The following is a 27,920-nucleotide window of genomic DNA, read 5'->3' as shown; positions in this document are numbered from 1 at the left end:
TATAAATAAATGGAAAATTTTAAGACAATTGTATATGTTATCCATGATAATAATTATTTAACAAAATTAATGATAACTTTAACTCATTGCAAACTTGATATATTTTTTAAAGTTAAATAATGTTTCAGGTAATATCTTAGTAATTTTTATTAAGAAAACTTACAACTTTACAATATGTTTTTTAATTTTATTAATTACAAAAGATAGTAAAATCTATATTAAAAAAAAAACACATAAAATTAATATACATATATACATATTATACCAAAATACCCAAATTTAGAAAAATGAATCCAATAAAATAAATAAATAAGTGTTGGTCAAAAAATTAAACGTAAAAAACATGATAGAAGAGTATAAATTAAAAAGGCTATTTACCTACATTAAAATTTTTCAATTTACATTATTCTAAAATTTTATCGTATGTTTCATTTGCTATGTCTGCTATTGTGGGCAATTCGGTTCTAAAACATAACATTATAAGATTAGTTATAAATATTTTTTTTTTAAATAAATAGTACTTGCTGGATGTTTGTTATTATACTGTGTACACAGACCTTTTTATATACCACAACAAAACTTTTAAATAAAAATATTAAATAATTAATACAAGAACATTTAACTATATTATCTAAAGATTCTTTACTTGTCATTTCTTGTCTATTTATACACATTTTATTGGTTTAAATGACATGGTTTTGTTACTGAAATTTAAACCGGTATTAAATATTGTGATATATGACTCATTAAAATTAATCTTTAATATTATTTTAATTTAAATTAGTAAAATTTGAAAATATACTATAGGTATGCATTTGAAATAACACATTATGGCCACATGGTTATAATTTAAAATATTACAAATGTTTACTATTTATATTAAAGTACAGTTATTTAGTGGTGGGGCAATACATTTTATATTGTTCTTTATAAAGGAAATTACAAACAAATTACAAAACAATAATAATTTACAAAATACTATAAATAGGATAAAATAATCATACTAACTTTGGTTTTTTAAATGTTTGGTTCAAAACATTTTCAAGTACTTCCTCTTCTTCTTCTTGGATAGGTTCATGTTTCTGAAATAAAAAGTTAAGTAATTATTTTTTTCTATTATTATAATTTAATGTTTTTATTTAGGTTAGGTAGTGATATCACTAACAATATCTAAAAGCATTTGTCCAAAAAATATGTTATATTTATATATTATATTAATTTAACTCTTTAAAAATCATGTTAAACTCATTGCAAAAACTATTTAGGGCCAATTAAATATAATAATCATTACTATCACTTTTAATAAATTCCTTAAATGTCAAATGGCATTGATTACTAGTTTAACATAGGATGTAAGAGAATTAATATTATTATACCAATATAAGAAATTATATAAAAAAAAACAAAATGCATTACATTATAACTGTTAAAATTGTAGAATTAATTTGATTTAAGGGTGCTAGTGTAGCGTGCGATCTAACGCTTACATGTGCTCTGTGATCTACCCATTACTATCCAGTTCTTTATTGGTTATTTGAAGGTGGTTCTGTCATTCACAAAAAAGTGGCCTTCATACCAATGTTTAACAGCAGAAGGGTTCATTCATAAAACTGTTAATCAAGAAAATTATGTTGACCCCTAACATGTGCGCACACATATTAAAGAAAAAGAGAGGCGTACTTATCCATATGCTTCAGTCCCATTTATATCAGTATTGTTGGAAGATGTGGCAGAAAAGTGAATCAGATTTGTTCATTGCTTTTTTAGAAATTATGCGAGCTACATACATAAATAACGACAACTAAATTGGCTAAAACGAAACTTATATGTGGATATGATTTAAATTTGAACTTTTTTTTTAGCTATATACGGGTAAATATTTTTGAAATACATTTAAGCCCACCTCCTCGTGGTCTTTTGAGTAATGCTAAGCGGATCACAAATCATGTTCACCAAAAACAGGTTGGTAGATCACACCGATTTAAGTGATGATAACAATTAATATCCTTACGTTCAATAACATATTTTACAAAATAAAATTACAAGACTTACAGGTGAATGTCTATTTGTGCACGCTGCAGCAGAACATTTACAATACTTGGAACACGACAAATTCTTTTTTTGGCACATACAAATATTTTTTAAACAATTTTTGATGCATAAACACATAGGTTGTCCTTCAGCATTCCTCTTTAAATTCAAACGATTTGCACGTTCTTCGGAAGGTTCAAACATCCTGCTCTAAAGTTTTACAATGCATTTTAATTAATTCTAGTTTAAACGGATAGATTATATTAAATTACCTCTCGTTTTAACTTGTTCAAACGTCGACGTAATGGTGTAATATCTACACAATTCTCTTTGGTATCATCAACCTCAATGTTAGTCTGTAACAATAATTATTAATTATAAATCAAATCAAAAAATAATCAAAGTTTAACCTACTGGAGTTATAGGGGAAGAATTCATATTTTTAGATTTTGAAGATTTTGAACGGTATGAACCAACTCCATTATTTACAACTGTTTGAAGATCTAATATTAGCTTGTCTTTCTGATTTAATTCTTCTCTTAACTGTTCAAATTTACTAAGTTGATCATCATAGATCCTGAATCGTTCTGCAAATTCACCACCATTACCTCCATTTGATACTCTCTCTTTCTCATTCAATTGTCTCAATAAAACTAGAATCTAAAATTAATATATACATATAGTAAATCATTTTTTATACCATAACTTTTATATTAGTATTACATTGTCTTCATATTCCTTTTGAAGATGTTCTACTTGCTTTTGATGTTTATTCATTATGTCTAATACTTTCTTCTCTCCTCTTTTAATAATATCTTTCTTTTCAAGTAAAGATGCCTTAAATCAAATTTACAGAATTATTAACCTTATGTAAAGAACTTTTAAATTATATATAATTAATTTTTTCAGTAATTGTAGAATTATTAATGTTAATTAATAATATATCTAACAATTGTCTTACTTTAAGTTCCTCAATTTGATTCTGTAATTCTAACATAGCTCTCCTATTATCAGCAGCTACATGGAATACATGTTTTAAAGCAGTTTTGGTATCAGCAATTGTTGTTAAATGATCAAAACGATTTTTTTTCATTAATTCTGTGAACATACATTAATTATTTTAAAAATAATACCAAATCTATATTTTATTTGAAAGTTAAAAGGTACCATGCTTTAGTTACTTGAAGTATTAAAAATTTAAGGCTAAAATTACAAAAATTAAACATATTTTTTTTCTAAGGCAATAACGCATTTATACTTTCAAGTATCACAAAATACTAATATTTTGTACCAAAGTAAAACAAAGAGTGCCAACAAGTCAGTCTTTATATAAAAAGTAAAAAAGCACAAAATACATTTTTAATAATTACAAATATATAGCTAATTAAAACAGTTAATTCCAAAACTTAAATATTACAAAAAAATTTAACTAATATAGAAGTAAAATATAAATAAATATTTTTAAATGATGCATACCTTCATTACTATCAAATATTTTTTGTCTAAGTTCCATTATCTGTGCAGTTCTTAACTGTAATTCTTCAGTTATTTCATTTTTATCCATTTTTAAACCAAACTTAAATTCATCTGTGAGTCCTGTTGTTTCAAGTTGTTCCTAAGGAAATTAATCATTATTACATAAAATAAAACATTTTTATTTCATAAATATTATATATCTTTTTTACTTCACATCTCTGTATCATTTTATATATAGTTTCTCGATCTATTTCCAATTGCTCTAAAGTTTTTTCCGCATCAACTGTACTCATTAGCACATCCAACTCTTCATTTACCCATTTTTGAATACGCTGAGCTTTTGGCATGAACGCCTCATCTCTTTTAACCTCAATAGCTTTGCGGACTGCAAGAGCATCCTAAATAATAATTACAGAAATCAATAGACAGAGATAATTTATTGTAATATATAACCAATGAAATTACTTTGAGTCTTTTATTAACATTTGCAGCTTCTTCTAATTTACGTTTCAGAGCCGCTTGTTGTCTAACATGTAATCGTTCCATACGAATCATTTGATTTTTTTGCTTACGTTCATTTTCCTTTAAACGACAAAGTTCTCGATCACGTTCTAACTTAAACTGTCTAAACTTTTCATTTTCGCTTTTCATTTGTTGAATTAATTTTACTTTCATAACTTTAATGCTCTAAAAAAAAATTCTTATCATTAAAGCTAAAAGTAAGAATCATAATGGAAATATTTTTTAAATGATCTAACTGACCTTTATTTCATTATTTAAATTTTCTACTTTTTTATCATTCTTAGCTTTCATTTTAATAATTCGATCTTGCTCTAAACATTTCTTAGTTAGATTTGATATTTTTTGCTCAAGCTCTTGCAACTTTTTACGTCTTTGTTCAGATAACCTTGTATTAAAAAAAAAAAAAATTATTTTTTAATAATATAAATTACATAAATATTATAATGTAAACATACTTAGAATTAATATTATTTGTTTGAGCAGCTTTAAGAGCTTCTTCTAATTGATCACGTTCTTGTTTTAATTGTTCAAGTTTATTTTTTAATTCTTCTGTACTTTCTTCGGGACAATATTCACCAATATGAGAAACTGATTCAATTAGTTTAGCAGCTAAATGCTCCTTCATAGCCAGTTCTTTATTCAATTTGTTAAGTTCACGATTTAACTGTATTGTTTCCATAACCATTTGCTCTTTAGTTTGATCAGTTTCATTATCTGGGTCAGATACATCATCTTCATCCATGTCTTCAGTAGCAGTAACATAATCATCTCCGCTAATTTCTACTTCGGTTCGATTATGCTCATCCTACAGATAGATGACATTTAATTATTTTTAAGTAATTTCAACTATTTTATTTAAGTAATATACCATAATTGAGCCAATTTTATGTTTTATATTATTAAATTCTTCTAAATCATTGCACTTCAGTGCATTTTCAAAATCTATTTTTAATTCTTCAAGATTTTTTTTCATTGTATCACGTCCAGTTTCAGCCTATTTCAAAAAAATTATTAAAAATTTAAAATCCCAAATGTGAAAAGTATTAAATATTTACTAATAATGCTTTCATGTTTAGTGATGCACTTTGTGTCATGTATTCACTCAATACTTGACTCATAGCACGTATCTTTTCTTGTAAATCTTTATTAGTTTTTTGCAACGTAATATGTTCTGGTGGACAACTGACAAAACCATTAGTTTCCATTGCAACTATTTTTAGTTTCAAATCATGATTCTAAATTTTAAAAAAGCAACATGAAACACTGATTATTTAAGTAAAATTTAAACTAAATACCTCTTTAGAAAGTGCAGAAATTTGGGCAGTAATTGGATCCTGGTTTATAACAGGCTTATTTTTAATTTGTAATGCTCTATTAGCGTACCGTAAAGTACTAACAGTTTCATCCATATTATAGTCAGCAGGACTAATACATGCAATCATTAATGTCACAGAATTTCCGCCCAAAGAGTCTATAAATAGTAGTTGAAAAAATTATATGAAAAAATAAAAATCTTTTTGGTTTCATTCAATTAACATTTACCTTGCAATAAACGAGTAAGTTTACTATCTCTATAAGAAATATGAGCAGATTTCTCACATAAAGAAGTAATAACGTTTCCCAAAGACAATAAACCCTTGTTAATATTAACACCTTCTTTAAACCTTTCACCGGTAGCTTTAGTTTTTTTGCTTCGTTCTGATCCAGCTAAATCTACCAAGTGAAATTTGGCAGTTGTATTGTTTCTAAACACATAATTTTTAGTAAAAAATAATTAGATTATTCAAAAAAATATTTTACCCATTTTCTTGCATTTGACTTATAGTTAATGTAAATATACAATGACTACGAGATGATTGAGCATTCATTGCAGTTGCACCAGTTGCTCTACCACTGGAACCCTAAAACAAGTATCGACATTTAATGAATAGATATTAGAAATAATATTTCAACACCCATATCATAAAAAATAATTACCTGTACTAAACATTGAAGTGTTGAAGAAAAATCAGTTACACCTATTTCAGTTAAACCAGGAATACAAATTCCGCGGCCATCTTCTCTAATATCAAGAGTAGCTCTATTAGGGGATAAGAGATCATACACTTGTTCTTGATAAAGCTGTAAATTAATTTGTAATTATTTAATATACATATATACATAAATAATTAAATATAAAACACAATATTGTTAGTTAATACATACAAAACTTGAATTAGATAAGTAGTGAGGGAGCAAGACTATGTTTTATATCTCTTTATTTCTTATATCAACTCATCCAATTAATATATAACTTACAGAATATACTTAAATTTTACAGAATTATAAAAATATAGGATTTAATTGTTTTTTATTTTTTTTTTTAATTCCGTAATGAATACATGAATTCTGTTACTCGATAAGTATTTACACAATCCTAATTACTCAATGAATGTAATATGTACAAATTATCACCTAACTAATTTTATCTAATATTTGAAAAAATTATACAGAAAAATCTTCAAGTCAGCCAAAAATAAAACTAATAGACAATGAAAAATGCAAAGTTAAAGATTTTATTCTAGAGTACAAATATAAAAGATCTTTCTTAAAAGACTACAACAAGAGGAGTATGGTCGAAAAAGTCAAAACAAACTAATAAGAGCAATAATGGAACAAAATCTATGTATAAAAAGACAAATATAGAACTATAAAAAACTCTAAACAGAGAGAAAAAATAAATAAAAATAGTGCAGAAGCATTTGACAGGAATTTAAGTAAGTATCAAATGACACACTTGATAGAATTAAAATATTGATATAATTTTTATAAATAAATAAATTTAAACAAAATAAAATACTTCAATAAATGATGCTTTGATTGAAAATTTAGCTTCTTCCGATTTATTTTGTACTTCGTTGAATATATTTTGGATAGCTCGTGGAATAATACCTTTTTCTTCTTCATTATCATCGTCCACAAAATTTGTGCCCATTGAATGAGTTTTACCTGAACCAGTTTGACCATATGCTAATATGGTAACATTATATCCTAAAATAAAATCATAATTGCAGTTTATCATTACAAAAAAATTATATTCTTAGTTTCATACCACTAAACAATTTTTGAACTAAATCTTCAACAGCTGAATGATAAACTTGGTTTTGAGAATTTTCAGGACTAAATACATAATTAAATGTAAATGTTAAGTTAGCATTATTATTCACAATTATCTGCTGGTTAACTGAATCTGCTAACACACAATTTGAACATCCACGATCCAATTCAGATTTTACAAGAGGACGAACACGAATTGCTACTCTTATAGAATCCATATTGTTAAAACTGAAAAATAAATAAATTATATTATTAAAATTATTAATTAATATTATGCATAATAATAATGTATTTTCCCAAAATACACTTTTTTATTAAATTACCCTTAAAGCACATAATAACCAATCAATTCTAAACCATTTAACTAATTGCAAACAATAATTTCAAAAATTAATACTTGGGTTCCTATAAAAATGTTGACTCACCCTAACCCACCTAATTATAACAAATTTTTGTTCAGCCAAATCAATTTGATGTTTGCTTTAATGTTTTAATAAGTTGACATATTATCAATCTTAAAGGCAACTGGCAAGGGTATTATCTGAGGAATCTTAAAGGCTTTTATTAATATTTTAATTTAAAATAATATAATGGACATTTTATAAATGTAAATATGAATTAGTTATAATCAACTTATAAGACTAGAAGATGACGTGGGTATATTAAAATTCATAGTTAAATGCTTAATAGGTTATTTCACTCTAACAATAAAACTAACTCAAATTTACTTCATTACACCTTGAATGGGGGGACTAATGAAAAATTAAATAGAATACTGTCATCATGTTAACTATATTGTAAAATATACATTATATTAATTTACTTACATTCTCAATTATTATTAAAAATACAAAAACTGATAAATTATTTACACTAATACACTACAGACAAAATAATGACTAAAATGTAATCGTATATACTATATACACTGTATTTTAAGTTAAAAGTACTAAAAAGTAAAACCGTGTACACTAAACAGTGATATATTAGAGTAGTATATATTAGTGATATATTAAAGTAGTAATTAATAACTTGTAAGTTAACTGATAATCATTATTAAATAAAATCGTTATTTTGAATTTTAAACTTTTTCAAGAATGATGAAACATGAAATTGATTAATTTTTTAAAAAGTTTTAGAATAACTACTATATCCACTGTTCAGTGACCAGTATTCCAGCAACCGATGAGTTCACGACGTTTACGTCTTTACGATTACAAAATTTTGAAAATTTACATTCGAATTCAAGAATTGACAGTTATCCCGACAGTGTGACCAACAACGAGATAAATTCCAGTGTGGTCTTTGTGATGATGTAAAAAATATGGTATTTTAAATAATTTTCTTTATTCCATAATATTATATTATTTATTATTAGGTATAATACATTTTTCCATGGTCTTACCATAATAGGAATAATACCTAGGGCTAAAAATCTTAGAGTAATGAATACAAAAAAAAAAAATACTAACTAAGCTAAACGTAAATGTAATATGTATTGTATAATTAGTAATCACTAATTTAGAGGTATACGGACATGCGGTAGTTAGAGTCGTAGTATGTACTAACTCAAAATAAATGAAATTCATTTTCATTTATTCTGTGGTAGTGTGGTACTAATGTGCTTAACTACAATCGTGTAATATGTACCAAACTGCTAGTATATATATAAGCCAAAATTGTAAATAAATATTATTTACATTTTACATAAGAAGTATGATGTAAAAACTATGTATCTCTATTTGTATTGAAATAGGTAGATTAGGTAGGTACCTATTGCACATGAATATAGATTTTAAGACCACACGGGTCACGGATCTACTCATCATAGGTAATGTTGTGTAGTTGGGAATTTGTTATTTGCACCAAATTAAAAGTATATAATTTGCACCACTGCAGTTAGTCGAAAGTAGTGTTTGTAATTTGCACCAAAATGATTATTTATTTGTATTATGTTTGATACCAATATTTATCGAGTACTAAAAGGTAGGTAGCTAAAATAATCATAATATATAATTTTTCCTATCTATTATGTTATTAAAATACCTAGGTATTTACTATTTTATAGGAAAATATCTAATAATACATTGAAGGTTCTTGGTCAGTTTTTCTGGAGAAAGGAATGGGGTATTGGGATACTGAATGTTTTTTTATAAATATATTTTTAGATTCCAATTCAATCATATCCACATTTCATCGATTAGTACCTTTACTTATGGTTTGAAGTATAATATTATATTACTATTTCTGAGCTATAATGTATAAAAAATATTAGTATTTATAATTATTGGTAGGTAATACACTAATACCTATTTATTAAGTCATGCTTGATCTAACTGGTACCTACAATCTATATGGTCTTATAGTCTATAGAAGAGTTGATTTAATAATTCATTTTTTTAGTAATCAAATTAAGCGTAAAGTTTTTGTTTTAAATGCTCCGAGGTGTTAATGTTTAAACAACACAAATGTGATTATTAATAATTAAAATGTTTAAAAAATGATAAATATTTTAATTTTAAATAGTAGATATAAATAATATAAAGTGTCTTGTGAGGATTTACCCATTGTAATATCTCTTGAAATAATGGAGACATCATAATAATGTTTTATTTTTACGAGACTCACAAAGATAAGGACTACAAGTAATTTTTCATATTTTAATTACATTTAATATTTTAGTAAAAAAATTTAAATAAATCAAATGTAGGCATTTTGTAGTTTATATATCTAAACATTTAATTTTCAGTAATCTCATGATTTTTAATATTTTTGCTAGATTCGAGAAAAATTGTGAATTATTTAATACCATTAAGTGCCACAAGCTCCAGTGTTATCAAATATGTGGCTCCCCGGGCTCTTGCCTATATAATACAAAAATATTAAAAACACCAATGCTAATAAAAATAAAATGTTGAACCGTCAAAATTTTCAGAAAAATTAACTAGGTACAAAACAGCTATCTGCCTATCTTCGATTGTTTTTTTTTTAACTTTTTACCAAAACATTAAATTAAATTAAAATATGAAATACTTGTAAGTCCTTGTCCCCGTGAGTCTGTTAAAATAACATAATTAATTATGATGTCTCATTATTATTTCAGGAAATATTTCAATGGGTAGGTAAATGTAAATCCTCACGGGACATTGTATAAAATATTTAGGTAATAGGTACATTATATCTTGATGAAGTAGTTACTGATTTTCCACTTATATTAAGTCGTATCTCGTATGGTTTCAGACGCTTAATACCGACTTCTAATGTCCTATTTCTACCTATCTATATAGAATAAAATATCTATACGACTAGACGTCTAGTGATTACTGATTAGATAGCCATTAGGATTGACATTCCAACATGGTGATTATAGGCGGCGCAGGCCTATATTTCAAGGTATGCAGGCCACTGGTGCCACTATAATTATTTTTCTTACGCAAAAAAGGTTTTTTTATCCCAGTCAATTTTTGCCTCTTACGGGGCTTCATGGTATGCATATCCACATATCCCCTGTGCACGCCTATGATGATTTTCTAGTCTCACCTAGTGTTAGCGAGCAGATCTTTGGATTTCATTTGTTATAGACACTAGTAGATAGCATCAGTTCACAGATGGTAAAATTATGAAATACCTACAGCATATCGTGGATTATTTTAATTACAACCTATATAGGTTTAGATTCTACTAACGAACTTACAATAAATTTTTATTTTCAATTGAAATAATAATGTTTAGTGTTTACACTTAATATTATTCGCAAGTGTAAATGTACTTACCATAATTGTGACCGAGTATTTTTACTAAATTTTAACTAAAGAGTAGTTATAACTAGAGCTGGAAATTTGATGCAATCTCATTTTTCTTCTGGTATTTTAAAGCGTTAGTACTAAGTGCTGTAAGTATAAAATGTGTCTCAGATAAAACCTTTTGATAATAGTATTATTTTTCGTTTATGATACTTCACTTTTTATGTAGTTTTTTCAAAACTTTTCACAAAATTCTTATTATTCATATATTTCATTGACGCTTATTAAAATATAGTTGATTTTTACTTACATATTTTTGTAAAAATTATTGTTACACAAAATATTTGTTGAAATATTTCCACAGTCCATAGAAATATTTTTTTTTTTTAACAGAACAACAATAAAAACACACTTATGAAAATGTAAAAACAAACAACAAAAAATATAATTTAAATTTCGTTAATTAAGGATATTATTTTTAAAATAATTGATAAAAGCAGCTCAATTTAAAAAAAGTAACATACTTCTAGCTCTGCTAAATTTTTAAAAGATGAGCATTATCAGTCATTTGTATATCCTTTAAAAACTTTCATAATTTTTGTCAATAGATCCAAATAGTTTGATTAGCCAGATGTTAAATTAATAAATTATACACAATTATTGTGATGAACTTCATATTAAGTACTAAATCCAATAATTTTTTCAGTTCCAAAAGTTCCGATGCAATGATTGGTAATTATTTTTGTACTGAATACCTAGTTAATTTTAAACAATAATTAAAAAATATTATTAACCATCTACAATAACTCTTGAGTAAATTAAATATAAAGGAGAATTCATTATTGCTAATGAATTAAATCATTGTGTTTAAACATGTAAATATACACAGTGTATTTTAAATATATGTACACCAAATTTATTTTCTTATTTGTTGACTTTTAACATAATACTAATAACAGGCGCTGATGTATGTAATATTATGTATATATAATATATATATACATAAATATTCAAATACCATTTATTATAAATATTATACAATCATTTTAAATGTGCTCAATGGTTTTGGTTCTACATCAATTGTTTGAAACATTCACTGATACAGCACAAATTATATCATGCATAGTAACATTAAAAAAAAAAAAAAATACTTATAAGTTAAGTCTGGGTCTAAAAATTACTTAAATTGTAAGTTTAACTTAAAATACGAATCACGTCAGACATATAAAAAAAAGGAAAATAGGTTTTTCAAAAGAGAGACAATGAAACACTGCAAGACTTACAGCTGAATATGAAAAATAATGAGGGATCTAAAGAACACAACGTATTTGAAAGGAGTGATAAAATGTAATGTTACACACACCCAACTGCAGCAGCTGCTGCCGAGGCGGTACTCTTTTTCTTCAAAACTATGTCCTTGATGTTCAGGTGTACCTTTTCTTTGCGCTGTGGCGGCACTGACTGCAAGCAAAACCGCTTAAATGCTTCTAATTCTCGTTCATCATCATCCATCTCTCCATCCTCCAGGTCTATGTCTTTTGGCTCGAACACGCTTTCTGCAAACGGCCACAAACACACTCATTTTTGGAGATTTACTTTCTCGATCTTAATTGTATATATATATATATATTATATAAGAAACCTAATAATTTGTTATATTTAATGAGTCTTGCTGTTTTTAAAAGTTAGATTTAAATTCTAAGGAAGTTGTAGTTGTGCTTGTATCATACAATCATGATATGAAACCTACCATTTTAGTATATTTGTTACAAATTTTGCAAAAAGGATAATACCATTGGCAGGAACTGATAGAAAATGTTACATTCTTTGGTTTGTACAAGCTAACGATCGAGAAAGCACGGTCCAAATTAATTTGGAATTAACTTAATAGACCCCACACAAGCAATGTGCTTTATGAAATTATACAAAAATAATATATTTATAATAATATATAAATATCAACACGTGCGAGTGTGAAATCCAAAACCATCAAGCAAATTATATTGTATAAAAGGATTGTTCTTTTTTTATTTATTCATATTTATATATATATTTTTTTTTTTTAATAGCTGTTAATTATTTAATAGGAAAATGCTTGTGAGTAAAAAAAAAAAAGCCTATTAAGAAATAAATAGTAAGAATACTTTAAATAAATATATATAATTGTCAACAATTATTTTCACAAAATGGATAAAAAAAACAAAAGAAAAACTCAACTCGTATCTTTGATACAAACAAAATAAAAGCAGACCTCTAGAGCTACCTAAAGAATAATGATTTTTGTTTGTTTATGTAACAATTACTAAACATAAAAAAAAAATAAACAAAAATGTATAAAATAAAAAAACAAAATAAAATTATATTTTGAAAATTGGACTTTTTTAAAAATACTATTATTTGTGTTTATTTAAGTACAACAAAAATATAATTTAATAATTATTTTTCTGTCCAATGTTCAAACTTCAAACACTGTGAAATAAAAATAGTATAAATTGTCATAACTGATAGAAAAATTACACAAATCATCTAAATACAACGTTGTATAAAAAAATTATTTAATTGTTTAAGCAAATCAAAACACGAGTAAAAGCAAAAGAAATATTAATTTAAAAAATAATAATAATAATAAAGCTGCAAAAACAAGCATGCAACAAGTTTGAATCTTAATTATTGAGGCTAAAATTGCCATCACCATGAGAAAGCAGCCTATTTCAAATAAAAAGTATTTACATTTCATTGGACGTATAATTTGTACTATTTGTTAAAAACTTAAAATTATATAGATATTTATCACATAAATGAGGTAGCTATTATACAAGTTTATAGTAGGCATTTATTTTCAGTATTAAATAATTTAGTTGTAAGTGGACATTCTATTTTATCAATTGTAACAGTTATATATTAATTTAACTTTAATGCTTATCATTTTTTTAGTTAATTGCAGCAATGATAGATACTAAATCTATTTTGTATGTTTAAACATTGTAAACACAAGATTTGACAAATTATAAATTATTATACATTCATCTCATAGATGGGAATTTAAAAAGTTAATGCCACATTTTATTATAATGGTATCAGTTTCATGATTACTGTTTAGTGTTTAAAATAACATTTATTTATTTTATAACCGAACTGTCTATATAAAATAATTCAAATGGGTAGTAAAAAAATTATGTAATAAAAATAATTTTTAACATTCAAAAGTATTGTTTGTAAATTTTTATGAGAAAAGTTAACGAGGACATGAAAATTTACTTCTATACATTATATAAGACACTAGGTTAATCCCAATATTAATGTTTTATATGATTTAAACTACCTATAAGTTAATAAAACAAAATAATAATTCAAAAATGAATAGAAAATTTAAAAAAATGTATAAAATATATTGTCAGATCTATTGAAATAATGTTAGGCTATGGATAATTGTAAGTTTTGTTAATATTTTTAATAACATGTGCATTTCAATTTTATTCAAATTTTTAATGAATTTTTAATTTTTAATAAAAATTTAAATAACCAATAAAAATAGTATTTTAATAAGTACTTTAGTGCTCAACATTTCAAAGGAATTATTACTTTAAAATTGTCATTGTCATTTTATATAATTGTTGTAATTTAAAAGTTAAGAAATAACATAAATAAATTTCTTTACAAAACAAGTTAAAAAAATATTTTGGGTGATAATTTTGTTTTATACAAGTGTATTTTTCTTTATACTCATATTAATTAAAAATTAAAAAAAGCTAGTTGCTATATATTACATAGGAAAAAAATATGATTAAAGGATTTTTCATTTACAGGAAATTAGGGAAGACATCAGCAAAGCTCACCCTCAACATCCGTCTGTTTGGAGCCGCCCTTAACCCGACGGCGACGACGTCTTCGCTTACCAGTCGGATTAGCGTTGTCGTCGTCGCCACCGTTAACTTGTAAGTCTTTATTTTCTGTCAGAATGGCATCATCATTGCGCTGGTACAGTGGATTTCTTATAGTAACCATACCACCATGCCTTTGAATAATCACTGGCAACGGCATAGTTCGTGGTGTGTTAGTTGGTATTTGTCCAGCGATGGTCTTACCTTCTTCACTACACGGATCTCTTGTTGATGATTTGTGAGTTATTGTAAAACCTGGTTGAATATTTTCTGAATTTGTGTCATCTAAGGTACCTCCATTGATTTTTTTACGGCGTCTATGACGTTTACTTGCTGCACCACTCCATTCTATAAAAAATTAATATTTTATAAAAAAAAAAAATAATAAGTTAGAAGTTAAAATATATTTAATTTTTACATTAAAAACGGTAATAATAACAATAAAAATTATGAAAATAGTTAATTTTGAATTCTATCCAAATAATATGATTATTGTTCATAAGAAGCTAAAAAATACATCATTGATTACTATCTATCAATAATTTTAAAATGAACCAGTTTCAATAGTGTGCTGTTATTTTTGATATTAAAATGAATTGGCTTATTATAAAATTTAAAAGTAAGATTATTATTTAGGGCCCCACATAGCCTTTTATTTATATTATTATTTTAAAGTAAACTATGATAATTTTAAAAAAATAAACAGTTTCAAAAATATCATAACTTTTAAAAATAATAATATCAATAAAAGGATATATGGGGTCACAGATAATAATCTTACTTTTAAATTTTATAACAAGTCAATTTATTCTAATATCAAAACTAACAGCACACTATTGAAATTAGTGAACGAAAATCAGCTAAGTCATACAACGGAGACAACAAATGCGGGTATTACGTTCTCTAAAAGAGACATAATTTTTAACACTACTACTGTATGTAAAACACATAATGTTATTGGAATTCAAATTACTATATGACTTAAAAGTTAAATAATAGATTTTTTAAAAAAAAAATTACCAGTTGATCCTTCATAATCATAACCATCAGTCTTAACAACAACAACATTATTTTGAGCATTTTGCTGCATAGTAAAAGGTGTCATTGCAGCAGGCGAGGCAAATGGAAATTGTTGTGATGTTGATGCAGGTTTAGACTAAAACATAAAAAAAAAAGTAAAATACATATATAATGCTAATAAAATATAATACATGTATTAGATGTATAATCGTATAAATCAAGTTTAACTATAAAACTAACCTTTTCAGTAGACTGTTGTATATCTCTTGGTGGTTTATAATCACAAGGATCAAGTTTAGTAATAGTAATACCAGGTGGTAACTGTAATTTATCAATATCAATAGGAGCTGATGATGAAGATATTTTATTAACAGCTTCATTTATTTGTATAGCAGTTGGACTTGTAAGTGGCATTGGTTGAGATGGTGGTGGTAGAGGGCGAGTAAATACTTGATTATTATTACTTCGTTTAATTAACACTGTGTTAGGTTTTTGCTGAACAGAATTTGAAGTATTTGGCACTGGTGTAATGTTAACATCTGGCGAACAATACCATTTCATATTTGTTGGTAACTTTGGTGCATTTTTATTAGTGATTAAAACGCTTTCTACTGGTTTTGAATTAAGTTGAGTTTCAGGTTGATCAGGTTCAGGTTCAGTTTGTTTCTTTTTACGATTTCTACTTCTCTTTTTAATGGGTTTTTCTTCTATTTTATTTTGAGGCTGTTTATTTTTATCACACAATCTTTGGATTGCTTTAATAGCTAAAAATAAAAAGATACAACATATAAGTTTAATTTATAAGTAATAAATAGTACACCTTAAGCAAAAATGAAAAGTTAATTAAGGACATACACAATACAAATACAATATTTATTATGGTATTGTGAAAGAAGAATATTATAATTTCAAGAAATAATTGTTAGACAATACAATCAAAGAAAAATAAAACAGGGAATCTTGCTCCACCTGTATAGTAGTTTTAAGTATACTTTTCATTAAATAGGTAAAAGATGTGTTGAATTTAAATATAATATTAAATAAAAAACAATTTTGAGAATAAGGTTTTAGCCTCTTATCAGTCTTTATTTTAAGTTTTTTTAGAATGACAACAAACAATAAAAAAAATTTAATTGGGAACTAATATTGAACAAATATTTCTTGCTGCAGTTCTTTGATGGTTTTTTCAATAATAGAAAAAATACTAGGGAACAGCATAAGACTATTACCCCATTAGTGGCTTAGTACTAAATATTATTTCAATTTAATTAATTTGAAACATATATACCAAAAATAAATCGCGTACGAAAAAAATATAATGGAAATCCACTATAGTAGTATAGTTAGGTACCTATAATAATGGCAAATTTATATTTTTTTATATCATTATGACATACTAATTTTATTTTTAGTTTTAGTTTAGATTGACGCATTTATAATTAAAATAAAATTTATTGTTTGTTAAAATATATTTAGTTACAAATAAATTTTGATTATTGTTGTTCTAACATGTTGTAGTAAATTATATGATTATAAATGAAAATAAGAAAATAGAAAAAAATATAATGTGTATAATAATATATAATGTCTACAAACATTTTTAAATTTTTAAAATAAATATAAATCATATAAAATATTTTGTATTTTTGGACTTTTTGTCTGATACTAAAAATGTGCTCGGACTTTTTGTTTGACTATAAAAACCGACCTGGACTTTTTATTTGATTACCGCCAAAAACACATATCATTGTAAAATCTCCTGATCAGAATCTGGGATTGTTTTTTTTGTTATATATATATAATATTGTATGGTCAAAATAAACAATAACTGATATTTCAGTTGTACAAAATAAATAAAATGTATAAAAGAAGTTATTAAAAATGTTCTCACCTTCATTGTCATATAAAGTACATAAAACATCATCTTCAACTGCTCCTCTAAAAGTAATGGTTACTTTAGAACTATCTGAATCCCTCTTTATTGTTACCATTTTAGCACTCTCCACATCATCTTTTTTACATTTTTCATCTTTTTTAGTTGATATATTTTCTTTATTACCATTTCCCTGAGATTGCTTGTTTTTCTTTTTAGAAGATTGAGTATTTTGCTGTACTTGTTGCTTAGTTATTTGCTGAGTCTTAGGATTAGTAACTTGCTTTTGTTGCTGACTCTGTTTTTGCTGTTTGTTTTGATTTTTTCCTTTTTTCTTTTCTTTTTTTAATGCTTCCTCACGCTTCAGTCTTTCTATTTCTTGTTTTTTATGTTCTTCTTCAATTCTTTTACGCTCAGCCTCTTCTTCTTCTTTTTTTATTCTCTCCATTTCCTCCTAGTTAAAATAAATAAAATTAAATACAGCTTTCATTAATTTAAGATATTTTAAAATTATACTTTTTTCTCTCTACGTCTAGCTTTTTTTGCAGCTCTTTTTTCATTAATTGCTTTATTGCCTTCAATAAAATTGACTATTTCATCGATAGGCTTTTCAGATAATTCTTTTAGAAAGTTTTCGGGTACATTTTCACTACTATATTTCATTTTTTCATTAATGACTTTGGTTACAATTAATGGCTCTACTTTTTGTTGTTGAACTCCGGTTACAGCACCTAAAAATAAATTAAATTAAATGTATAATTAGTAATAATAACTTTAAATTTTAAATATTGGTTACATTTAATGATCTTCAAAAAAAGAAAAATGTTATACAATACATCAAATGTTAGATTTAAATTATATATTAATACTTAATAGCAAAACCCAAACAAGTGTTTAGTTATAATTTGTTTTTTTTTTCTTTAATATTTAAAAAAATTTTAATAAGGGCTAACCCCCTTGTTTTTAATAATTTATTTAATCTAGATATGTACAAAATAATTAATTTTTATGTAGGCTTTGATCTGCATCAACTAGATACCCAAAAAACTCCCAAAAAAAATAGTAACAAAACTTGAATTAATCAGATATAAAATTATTGTTAAATAAAATGTTATTTGTATTTGAAAAAAAAAATTATTTAATTACCAAAAATATTCAATAATATTTGAAACAAAAAATAAGAGTTGGTAGCAATTAAGCAATTAATATATTTGTTTAATCCTATAGTTTATTTATACCAGAAATCTTGGAAATATTTTGATTATCAGAGAACACAAAAAAAAGTAGTCTATTATTTTTATACTAAATTAACTATTATAATTATTATTTCATCAATATTTTAATATAGAAACTATAATTTAAAATTGTATGCATGATATACACCTAATAAGTAAACTCAATGTTTGAAAAGAACGTTTATGAACACATATTCATGCACTAGTGCACAATACGCAAAATGTCACTCTTTTCTTTCAAATAGAATGTGAATGTGAACTATGTTAATATTTTTAATGAATTTGAATGATTTTTAAGATTCTCAATTTATTTACCATTTAATTAATATATATATTATAGATTTTATTTGACCCAGTCCTATCTCATGACTGTAAACTTAGTGCCCTAGTATTTGTTAAATTTTAAAATATATCAGATAATTATTAAAAATATAATTAAGATACTTAATAATATGTTTATGCTCTAAAGTCTAAATCTAAGTTGTTTTTTTATTTTTGGGACAAGTCGTAAATGTTAATGGATTTTTATGTTCATTGCAAGTAAACGATTTGTAAAAAAAAAATATTTAAAAAAATGAAATGAATGTATTCATTTTTCATAGAATGTGAATGTGAACACGTTTGTTCTAAACGTGAACAAATTCATTTTTTAGTGAATGTTTCTAACACTGACTAAACCTTAATTTTTGTATTCAACACCAGATATATCTAATAGGGTATTAATACACTAATGTATTAAAAGAATTGTAAACCAAAAACTCTGGATTCAATTAATTGTGATCAAAGACCTGGTATTTTTATACTAAGTATACATGGATATGTTTCTTTTAATCTACCAATACATATGTACCACCCAGTCTGCTATTTATGTACTATCCTATCAAATTCTATCGTATTTCAAACAAACAAATTAAACCTATCTATGCTAACAAATAACCTGTTTAATTGTTTTAACATGGTTATAATGTATATAGACTTGAATTTCAGGTATTTATAACAATTTTTTTAGGAACTATTTTCAAGATTAGTGATTTAGATAAGATAGTACATTATTTTTTAATCGTTTTTATACAACAGTACACAATAAATATTAATGATAATAATATATATATACCCAAATAGACCGCATATATTAGATTTTTATTTAAAATATAAAAACAATAAAGTAATAAAATTATAAATATAAATAATATATGCTTAAAATGTTTATAAAAGTAACACTAATAACATATTTCTACTTACCAGATTTATCAGCAACTGATTGAGGAATATTTTTAGGAGGATGAACAGGAAGTGGTCTATGCACATTAGGTTCTTTTTGTTTTTGTTTAATTGTTTCATTAGTTTGTTTGGCTTTTTTTAACAAATAAAGGTTTCTCAATCGATCTCTCATTTCTTGGTAATTACGACTAACTGGTGCAACAGAAGGCTGAAATTGTTTTAAAATATTTAATTGTTGATTAGATATGTAGGTAAAAAATATCAGGATATTTTAATTATTTTATTAAAAACACTTATTGTTTCAAAATATAAATGTTTTAGAAATATAATTTTTTCACTTAATTTTAAGTTTTAACAAATACGATATTATTCAAAATTATTTTTAATTCATAACATTTTTACATTTTATCAATGGTAAATATATTATTAGTTCCTTATACCAAATCAGAATATTTTTTGGAAAGTATTTTAAGAGTTTTAATAATTATTTTAAGTTCAATAAGGTAAGGTAGTAACAAGGTACTCCAACAAATATTGGTCAATTGTTCTACCAATTAAAAGTTATATTCTTAATAAATAAATCCTAAGTTTGATTTATATAAATTTAAATACTCCATATATTTTGAATTAGAAGAATAATATAAAATTAGTAAATTAATAATGTAGTCAGAGCCGTGCCATGGGGGGGGGGCTAAGGGGCAGACACATGGTTTAAAGGGGGGCGCCAAAAAAATTTAAATGCATAATGATAAATAAAATAAAGGGCGAATATTTTTAATTTTGCCCTGGAAGCCAAATCTTAATGGTACGGCTCTGAATGTAGTCATTCAAAAAAATAATAATAATAATAATAATAAAAACTGTTAGTAACAAATTTTTAATTAATAAAAAAAAATATTTTGAAAAATGTTAATAGATTTTAGATATAATATACACCATTATTATCATTTAAATACTTACAACTCCATGACCAAAAACTTCACAATAACAACAATCACATTGCCTTGGACTTGAAGAAGAACGTTCTGAGCAGCTATCATCCTGACTTGATCGGCCTGAACTACATTCTGATGCTTCATCATGGTGATGCATACGTTTTACATGTTCATTATGTTTATGACATGAATGACCATGTACTGGACGATTGTTTGATTTAACTGTTGGCTCTGTAGGTTTATTTACTTGTGGATATGGGTATCGTCTTTTAGGTAACTGTTCTATTTCTACTTTACATGTTACATTTCTGTCTATGGTTGAAGGACATTTTACATTAACTACGGGTTTTGACTTGATTTGAGCATCTGAATTAAGTACCTTGAAAAAAATATCAATGTTTTTACATTAATTTAATAGAATCGAACAAAATTTAAAACATTTTAAAATCATAATTAAATTAACATTACAAATTTCTGTTTAAAATGTAAATATTAGTTTAACATTTTATACAGTGAAACACTGTGTTTTTTTATAAGCTCGACACATGAAAATGAAAAAAACACAATAGCTTCCACCTTGTGTTGCAATAATATTTACAACAATTCTTTATCTATTCAAATATGTATAGTTAAAAAAAATTTACATTTATAATTTTAACAAAATAAATTGTAACATATATTCAAATAATAAGTAGTAATACTAGTAATAGGTACTAAAACCATTTTCAACGTAAATATAATATTATTTAGATAAATAGGTTTGACTTCATCAAAAAATGTATGTACAATTGAAAATAAAAAAAAATATTTTTACCTTTTTCCCAAGATTTTTAGTTATGTTTCCTGTTAATACAGGTTTTTCATCTTCATCAGTAAATGTTTCACCACTATAAAAACATAACATTTTTTCTTTCATATTAGAGTATGAAAAAGTAATTGAATTGATTTCTTCGGTTTCTTGTAAATTAGTACATTTTCCATTCTGTACATACTGATCAAAATCAACAGAAGAATTTTTCCGAGTTTCCACCTATATATAACAAATTGGTTATTTTTATTTTGTACAAATTAAATGTATTAATTGATTCATTACAGTATGTATGCAATCACAAAAATTAGAAACCCCGTCATCATCAATATCTTCACAATTATCATTATCTACTCTTTCCCTAAAAAAAAAAAAATAATTATAAATTATTTTAAATTGTACAAAAATACAATTTAGTTTAACTAAATTAAAACTAACTGATACTCGGGAGCTGGAGATTGAGGTGGAGTTGGGATGGTAAGATCTATTACAAAATCATCATTTGGTGGCAGTGATGAAGAAAACAAGCCATTTTCTTCTTTTAACATAGTTTCTTTATATTTTTTTGCACCCATAGCCCAAACTTCATTACATCTATTTATATAGAAAAATATTAAATAGTATTTGTTTAAATTTCATTTATTGTTTTAAAAAATTATTACTTGATATTATGAATACAAGTCCTTGCTTCTGCCCATTCTGATATATTAAGTTTTACCTCCTTTACAAATTTTGTATAATCATGGATTAAACTAGCACTCAATAAAGACTTTGACAAAATCGGTATTGATAAGATCTATAAAGAAAAAAAAAGGAATACCATTTTATAAAATAAATAAATAAATAAAATAAAATTTATCTTAGATTTTAGAACATACTTGTTCTATAAACGTAGTAACAAGATGATATATCGTTCTATCAGCATAAAGTCTACTATGATACAAATATTGATTCATCATTCGCCACGATAAATTAAATTTTGATAAATGATATTCTTCAATAGGTTTAATAACATCTTTTAAGTGATCAGTAGCAGCCATTAATCTTCGATAACTGTCTAATAAACCTAATGACAAAATAAAGTATTAATAGAAATTAATAAAATAATTAAAATAACTTACAAAATACAAAGACTTGAGGCATTTCTGGCGTTTCTTTATTCTTTTTTTCTAGTATTTGCACTTGCCTAGACCTTGCTTCTAATACAAATTCCATAACAAGGTTTTCGACATTTTGAAATACATGATAAGAATCACAACTTTTAGATCTAGAAAATTTTAAATGATAATTCATTATTTCTACATTATATTTTTAAAAATAAATAAATTTACTCATAAGCCGCTTCTTTAAATATATTATGGGGGGGATAGCGTTCAACCTCAACACCATCCATAGCCATTCGATATACTGTACGAATGTAAGACATAAGAGAATTCCATTTTGTTTCCCATTTTTGCACTTCATTTTCTTCACTAGTGGTGAAAAACAATTATATAAGTAACATATAACATATTGGAAAATAAATTTATCTTATTACTTTGATTCTTTGTTTCTAATAAAATCACGAAAGTTATAGCAACAAGCCTTGTCTTTTTGATTTAAAAGGTTTCTACAATCTTTTTCAAGCTGAAACCCAAATACATAAATTAGTTATGTTATTAAAATATAGGTAATTAAAATAATTTATAAATTTATAAATACAAAATTTAAAATAAATTAAAAAGTACCTAATTAGTATTGAATAATAAATAATAACCATAAAAATACCATAATTCATCATACTATCATAGTACCTGTATTGACTGATGTATTTTTATTAACAAGCAATAAAAGTTATTAAAATATTCAAACATATTTAATCTTTAATATTTTGAAACTGGTATATTGGAAAAATACCTATGTAAAAATTAATAATTATCATTTCTCATTAAATACAATTAAATGAATAAAATTATTCATATTTTGAGTAATCACTTTATGTATTATAATATCATATATTGCCACTTAATCTTAATTTGACAAATGAGTAAAAACCTATTTTAGTTTTAATGCTTTCAAAATATTTTAAATGTAAGTTATTATACTTGGATTTGGAAGTGTACAATTTTATCAGTATTAATTTATGGCTTTATTTAAAAACAAATTTTTGAAAATAGTTTTAATGATATACAAAAAACTAAATTTCTAAAATATATGTCTTTAAATAAAATAATAGCAATATGTTTAAATTTTAGCATGAAAAACATCTAATAGTTATGTGAGTATTAGTTGCTTGCATGCTGTTGTAAAAACATGTTACAGTTTACATAAGTGCAAGAAGAAAAATGTCAGAAATTTGTGAATATGTAATAGCTCAACATTAATTTGTATCCTTCGAATATATATAAATATATTAAATATATATTTTATGAAATATAGAAATGTTAAAAGCTATTATGAACCAAACTAATAAGATGAAACAATCACAGGATTAAAAAACTTAACAGGTTTAAATATTTAAATAACTATTTATGTACATTTATTATACAAAATGTATAGGAACCAATGAGCTACAAATACAATATAAGCCTATATACTATTACGATTCATTCATTAACTCTGGGAATTTAAATTTAAAACAATAATAGAAACATAACGCTTGAACAGATCATCTTCATAACACATTCAAATAATTTAAAAAATACACGTATATATATATGTGTGTAATGTTTTGGACAAAAATGTAATCCTGCAATAATTAATAAACATAGGATTGATTTTTGTAAAAAATAGATTATGTTAAACTTTTATAAATCACAAGTACGGTGCAAAACCGATGGTAACGTCAACAATAGTACTTATCGTCACCAGGCCCGACCACCTTATGCCAAACAGTACCCATAACAAAAACGAACGATTGTACAATAAGTAAAACTTGAACAGTCGCCGTTCAAAGAATTAATCATCGCACCCGACGCCGGCACGCGACACATGGACAACTCGTCAACAAACGTTGTCGAGAGCCAGACAAGAGCGGTCGCAGCTCAACAGATAACTCTCGTCCTGTGAAACGACAAACCACATCACTGCGCGAACGCGTCGTACCTGTTCGTGTCGCTGATCCTTGTTTTCGTGGTTGAAAACGGCCGTGTCTTCGTTGACGCTGCCGATTCCGCCGCCGTCGATGCTGATGCCGCCGCCGTCGCCGCCACCGTTGTAGTCGCCACAATTGTTGTGCTGCGCCGCCGATTGACAGACGGCCGCTTGCGGGCCGTTCGCACCGTCGGTCGCGTTCACCGCAACGGTAATGCTCATGGTTTTCGCTTAATTTTAAGGGAAAAAAACTGTATCTCTTGTAACGAAAAAAAGGATTCTCGTATGCGCGCGCGCGTATGTGTGCGAGAGTGAGCGTAAATGTGTGGTGGTCGGTGGATATGTATAATATGATGATGATATCGCGTCTCGGGGACACACGGGGTAAATGGACGCGATCGGTCACGCACGCACAACAACAACGCGTCGCACGCCTGATAACAGAGACGGAGATATAGCGAGCGGATGGCGTCTGCGGCAGTCGTGTGGTGGCGGAGCGTAGTAGTAGTAGTAGCAGTAGTAGTAGTGTTGTTGTTGGAACAACATCACGACTCCTCCTCCTCCTCCTCCACAACATCATAACGACGGTGCTGCACCGACGACGGCGGTGATATTGTGCATTTTATGCGCCCGGCGGCGGCATCGTCAAAGTGCAGAGAGCCAGACGGTGCGCCGTGCGCATACTGACAATGCAAATTGCAATGGCCAGTGGCTGTTGGCTCCGTGCGCTCTACACGATACTCGTGATGCAATAATTTGTCAGCTTATTTTACACGAGAGAACACAAAGCAACTGGTCAGAGAAATAATAATTTTAATATTATGTCGTCAGTGATATTTACCGGACGAAAACCTATCTGTATAATAATTTTCGATTGCAACGTTATTATTGGTAATCACAATCACGCTCTAGTCTGTCACGCGTAGGCGCAATTTGAGAGAGGGGGCTTGGGTGCATCCCCAATTTTGAAATTAGCATCAGCAAATTGTTTCGTGTTAATTTAGATTTTAATAGTAACAGGTATCCATACCCTCAAGATCACATTATAAAAAAAGATAGAGGAGCTTCAGCACCCTCAGTTTTTTCATTGAAATGGCGCCCCTGCTGCCACGTTGACTTTGCACAAATAAAGGTGTTATGAAATAAGTTACGATAATATATTTTATGTTATCGTTAACTTTTGGGAGTTGACACGCAAACAATTCGACCGTCAGTGTTCGGCTAGTCGACTATCGAACTCCTTAATTTGCTAAAATTAATTAACATTCCTAATAGACATATAGTTACTTACTACCTACCACCTACGCAAATAAGGTCTAAAACCGAAATACTAATTATTATTATTGTATAAATGTAAAATAAAGGTCCTTTGCAACGCCACAGTTTACATGGTCTATACCGGACATATGAAACAATTAAATAATTAACAATGAATCGTTTTTTATTATTCATCATATTATAATGTTCATAGTGACATGGTCTATAGTTTATACTCATGGTTCTAAACCCTTTGGCCTATTCAAGTGGTCACAGGACACGGATTACCATTTGTTCCAAACCCAATTTGTTCAAATCGAATTAATATCCAAAATGTACATTTGTTTCAAGAAATGTTTGTCCTAAACACCATTTGTCCCACAATTATCCATGTCATATTGTTACTATAGCACGGCTAAAGAATAAAGATACTATTTAGATAGTACTTATATTCTATAAGTTTTGGTCACTAACACAGTAACACGATTTAAGATATAAATGATCACTATTCACTAGCCAGTAGCCAATATATAAGTATTTATTTTAGGTACGCAACTATAAATGCGAGTCTCCGGGGCAGTATTAAGTGTTAGCCCCCATCAATTTATGTTACCAAAATTTCAATTTTTAATTTATAAAAAAAAACAAATAGTTTTTATTATTATTTATTTTTAGTTTATATAATTAATGCAATTTTATATTATACGTAGGTACTATAGTACGTACCTATACGTACTATATGGTGTCTAACACTTACAGTCATAGACAATTTAGACAAGTATACTTAAAGTACTGCTTACAGTACTACCATAGACTATTGATAAAATACAATTTAATGTAATTCTTTGATTCATTTTTAGTTGTCAATATTTATTAGCTTATTGCAATAATTAATAATATAACACTATAAAAGCCCAGTTTAAACCATACTCTTACATGTAACATGATATGTTTCACACATTGGTCTCTATAACAGTATGATGTGAATTTTTGTATGAACAAATTGTATTTACGAAGGTCGAGAGACGATGGCTCTTCCAAGTAAAAGAACCTAGGACATTGTTTGTCCATTGCTGACATTCATCCTGTAGTCTGCTGTAGTAATGCCACTAATTTTTTTTAATTCTAAACCTCAAGTTCTAATGTTGGTTTATTTAAAATTTCATTTATACCTTAGACCTTAGTCCTTGTTCGGCACTTCTTAAATCTATATATGATCTTAGATTTGTAACAATGGGTTTTTATGAGTTACAATATATGTAGTACACTAGTACCGCGACAAAACATATTTTGTTCCAAAAATGTAAGGAACAAAATATGTAGTTTTGTGAATAAAGTGGTTGCTAGAACAATTTTTTTTAGAATATGAAATGAAACTAGGAATTTTTGAATAATTATATTAATTTAAAAACATAATATTTTGGAACAAATATCGTGCTATGAGGTGACGTAACTATATAGATAAATTACTAGAAGGATTTAATATTTATTCACCAAATTCAAAACCATAAAAAAATGTTATTTACTTTTCACGCAGATCTTGAAACTCATTTTATGGTTTGGAAACAAAACATGGTACCATATGGCTATTTTGTTAGATAATATTAACTACATAATGAGAGTTCATAATAAAAAAAAATATGGGAAAGTACCTACCTAAGTAACAAACAGTAAATGTCGAGTGTATACCTACCTTGCCATTTAATAAAGAAGAAGTCACTATATAATCTAAGTGTTAAATTTGAATTCA

The 27,920-nt window shown here is 26.4% G+C and overlaps 2 protein-coding genes across 3 annotated transcripts; both read right to left on the bottom strand.

Annotated features, from left to right (window-relative positions):
• Positions 1–300: 300 nt before the first annotated feature.
• Positions 301–8,321, bottom strand: LOC113556482 (chromosome-associated kinesin KIF4). The gene is made up of 21 exons (XM_026961447.1): positions 7,953–8,321; positions 7,121–7,353; positions 6,869–7,059; positions 6,007–6,150; positions 5,830–5,930; positions 5,572–5,774; positions 5,325–5,500; positions 5,085–5,264; positions 4,898–5,023; positions 4,485–4,834; positions 4,270–4,414; positions 3,973–4,194; positions 3,717–3,905; positions 3,508–3,646; positions 2,993–3,129; positions 2,755–2,868; positions 2,446–2,691; positions 2,304–2,387; positions 2,053–2,241; positions 1,009–1,082; positions 301–464 (listed from the first exon to the last, which is right to left on the bottom strand). The coding sequence occupies exons 2-21, from the start codon at positions 7,341–7,343 to the stop codon at positions 404–406; spliced, it is 3,294 nt and encodes a 1,097-aa protein (XP_026817248.1). The 5' UTR covers positions 7,344–7,353; positions 7,953–8,321; the 3' UTR covers positions 301–403.
• A 3,492-nt stretch (positions 8,322–11,813) lies between these two features.
• LOC113557533 lies at positions 11,814–25,381 on the bottom strand. Of its 2 annotated transcripts, none has more exons than XM_026963107.1 (17): positions 24,926–25,381; positions 23,379–23,467; positions 23,173–23,313; positions 22,963–23,108; positions 22,720–22,907; positions 22,504–22,637; positions 22,280–22,435; positions 22,127–22,202; positions 21,848–22,063; positions 21,059–21,412; positions 20,120–20,306; positions 18,159–18,373; positions 17,661–18,096; positions 16,010–16,533; positions 15,770–15,905; positions 14,954–15,097; positions 11,814–12,424 (listed from the first exon to the last, which is right to left on the bottom strand). In XM_026963107.1, the coding sequence occupies exons 1-17, from the start codon at positions 25,133–25,135 to the stop codon at positions 12,222–12,224; spliced, it is 3,555 nt and encodes a 1,184-aa protein (XP_026818908.1). In that variant the 5' UTR covers positions 25,136–25,381; the 3' UTR covers positions 11,814–12,221. The 2 variants fall into 2 exon arrangements, with proteins under 2 accessions (XP_026818908.1, XP_026818907.1); XM_026963106.1 differs by having other exon boundaries at positions 11,815–12,424; positions 14,705–15,097; positions 24,926–25,135.
• Positions 25,382–27,920: the final 2,539 nt, after the last annotated feature.

Source organism: Rhopalosiphum maidis, chromosome 4 (genome assembly GCF_003676215.2).
Source record: "Rhopalosiphum maidis isolate BTI-1 chromosome 4, ASM367621v3, whole genome shotgun sequence".
NCBI lineage: Eukaryota > Metazoa > Arthropoda > Insecta > Hemiptera > Aphididae > Rhopalosiphum > Rhopalosiphum maidis.
Note: the sequence above shows the minus strand (reverse complement) of the source record. Positions and strands in the feature narration are given on the sequence as shown.

What these genes read in the sequence shown, in the direction of transcription:
- LOC113557533 (XM_026963106.1), bottom strand. Translation starts at nt 25,135, where the DNA reads ATGAGCATTACCGTTGCGGTGAACGCGACCGACGGTGCGAACGGCCCG. An exon ending in AGGATCAGCGACACGAACAG is followed by an intron (nt 23,468 to 24,925) that starts GTACGACGCGTT and finishes TTTGGGTTTCAG; the next exon opens with CTTGAAAAAGATTGTAGAAA. An exon ending in CAAACAGACGGATGTTGAGG is followed by an intron (nt 12,425 to 14,704) that starts GTGAGCTTTGCT and finishes GGCCGTTTGCAG; the next exon opens with AAAGCGTGTTCGAGCCAAAA.
- LOC113556482 (XM_026961447.1), bottom strand. Translation starts at nt 7,343, where the DNA reads ATGGATTCTATAAGAGTAGCAATTCGTGTTCGTCCTCTTGTAAAATCT. An exon ending in AGTCAAATGCAAGAAAATGG is followed by an intron (nt 5,775 to 5,829) that starts GTAAAATATTTT and finishes TTATGTGTTTAG; the next exon opens with AAACAATACAACTGCCAAAT. An exon ending in ATGTTAATAAAAGACTCAAA is followed by an intron (nt 3,906 to 3,972) that starts GTAATTTCATTG and finishes ATTATTATTTAG; the next exon opens with GATGCTCTTGCAGTCCGCAA.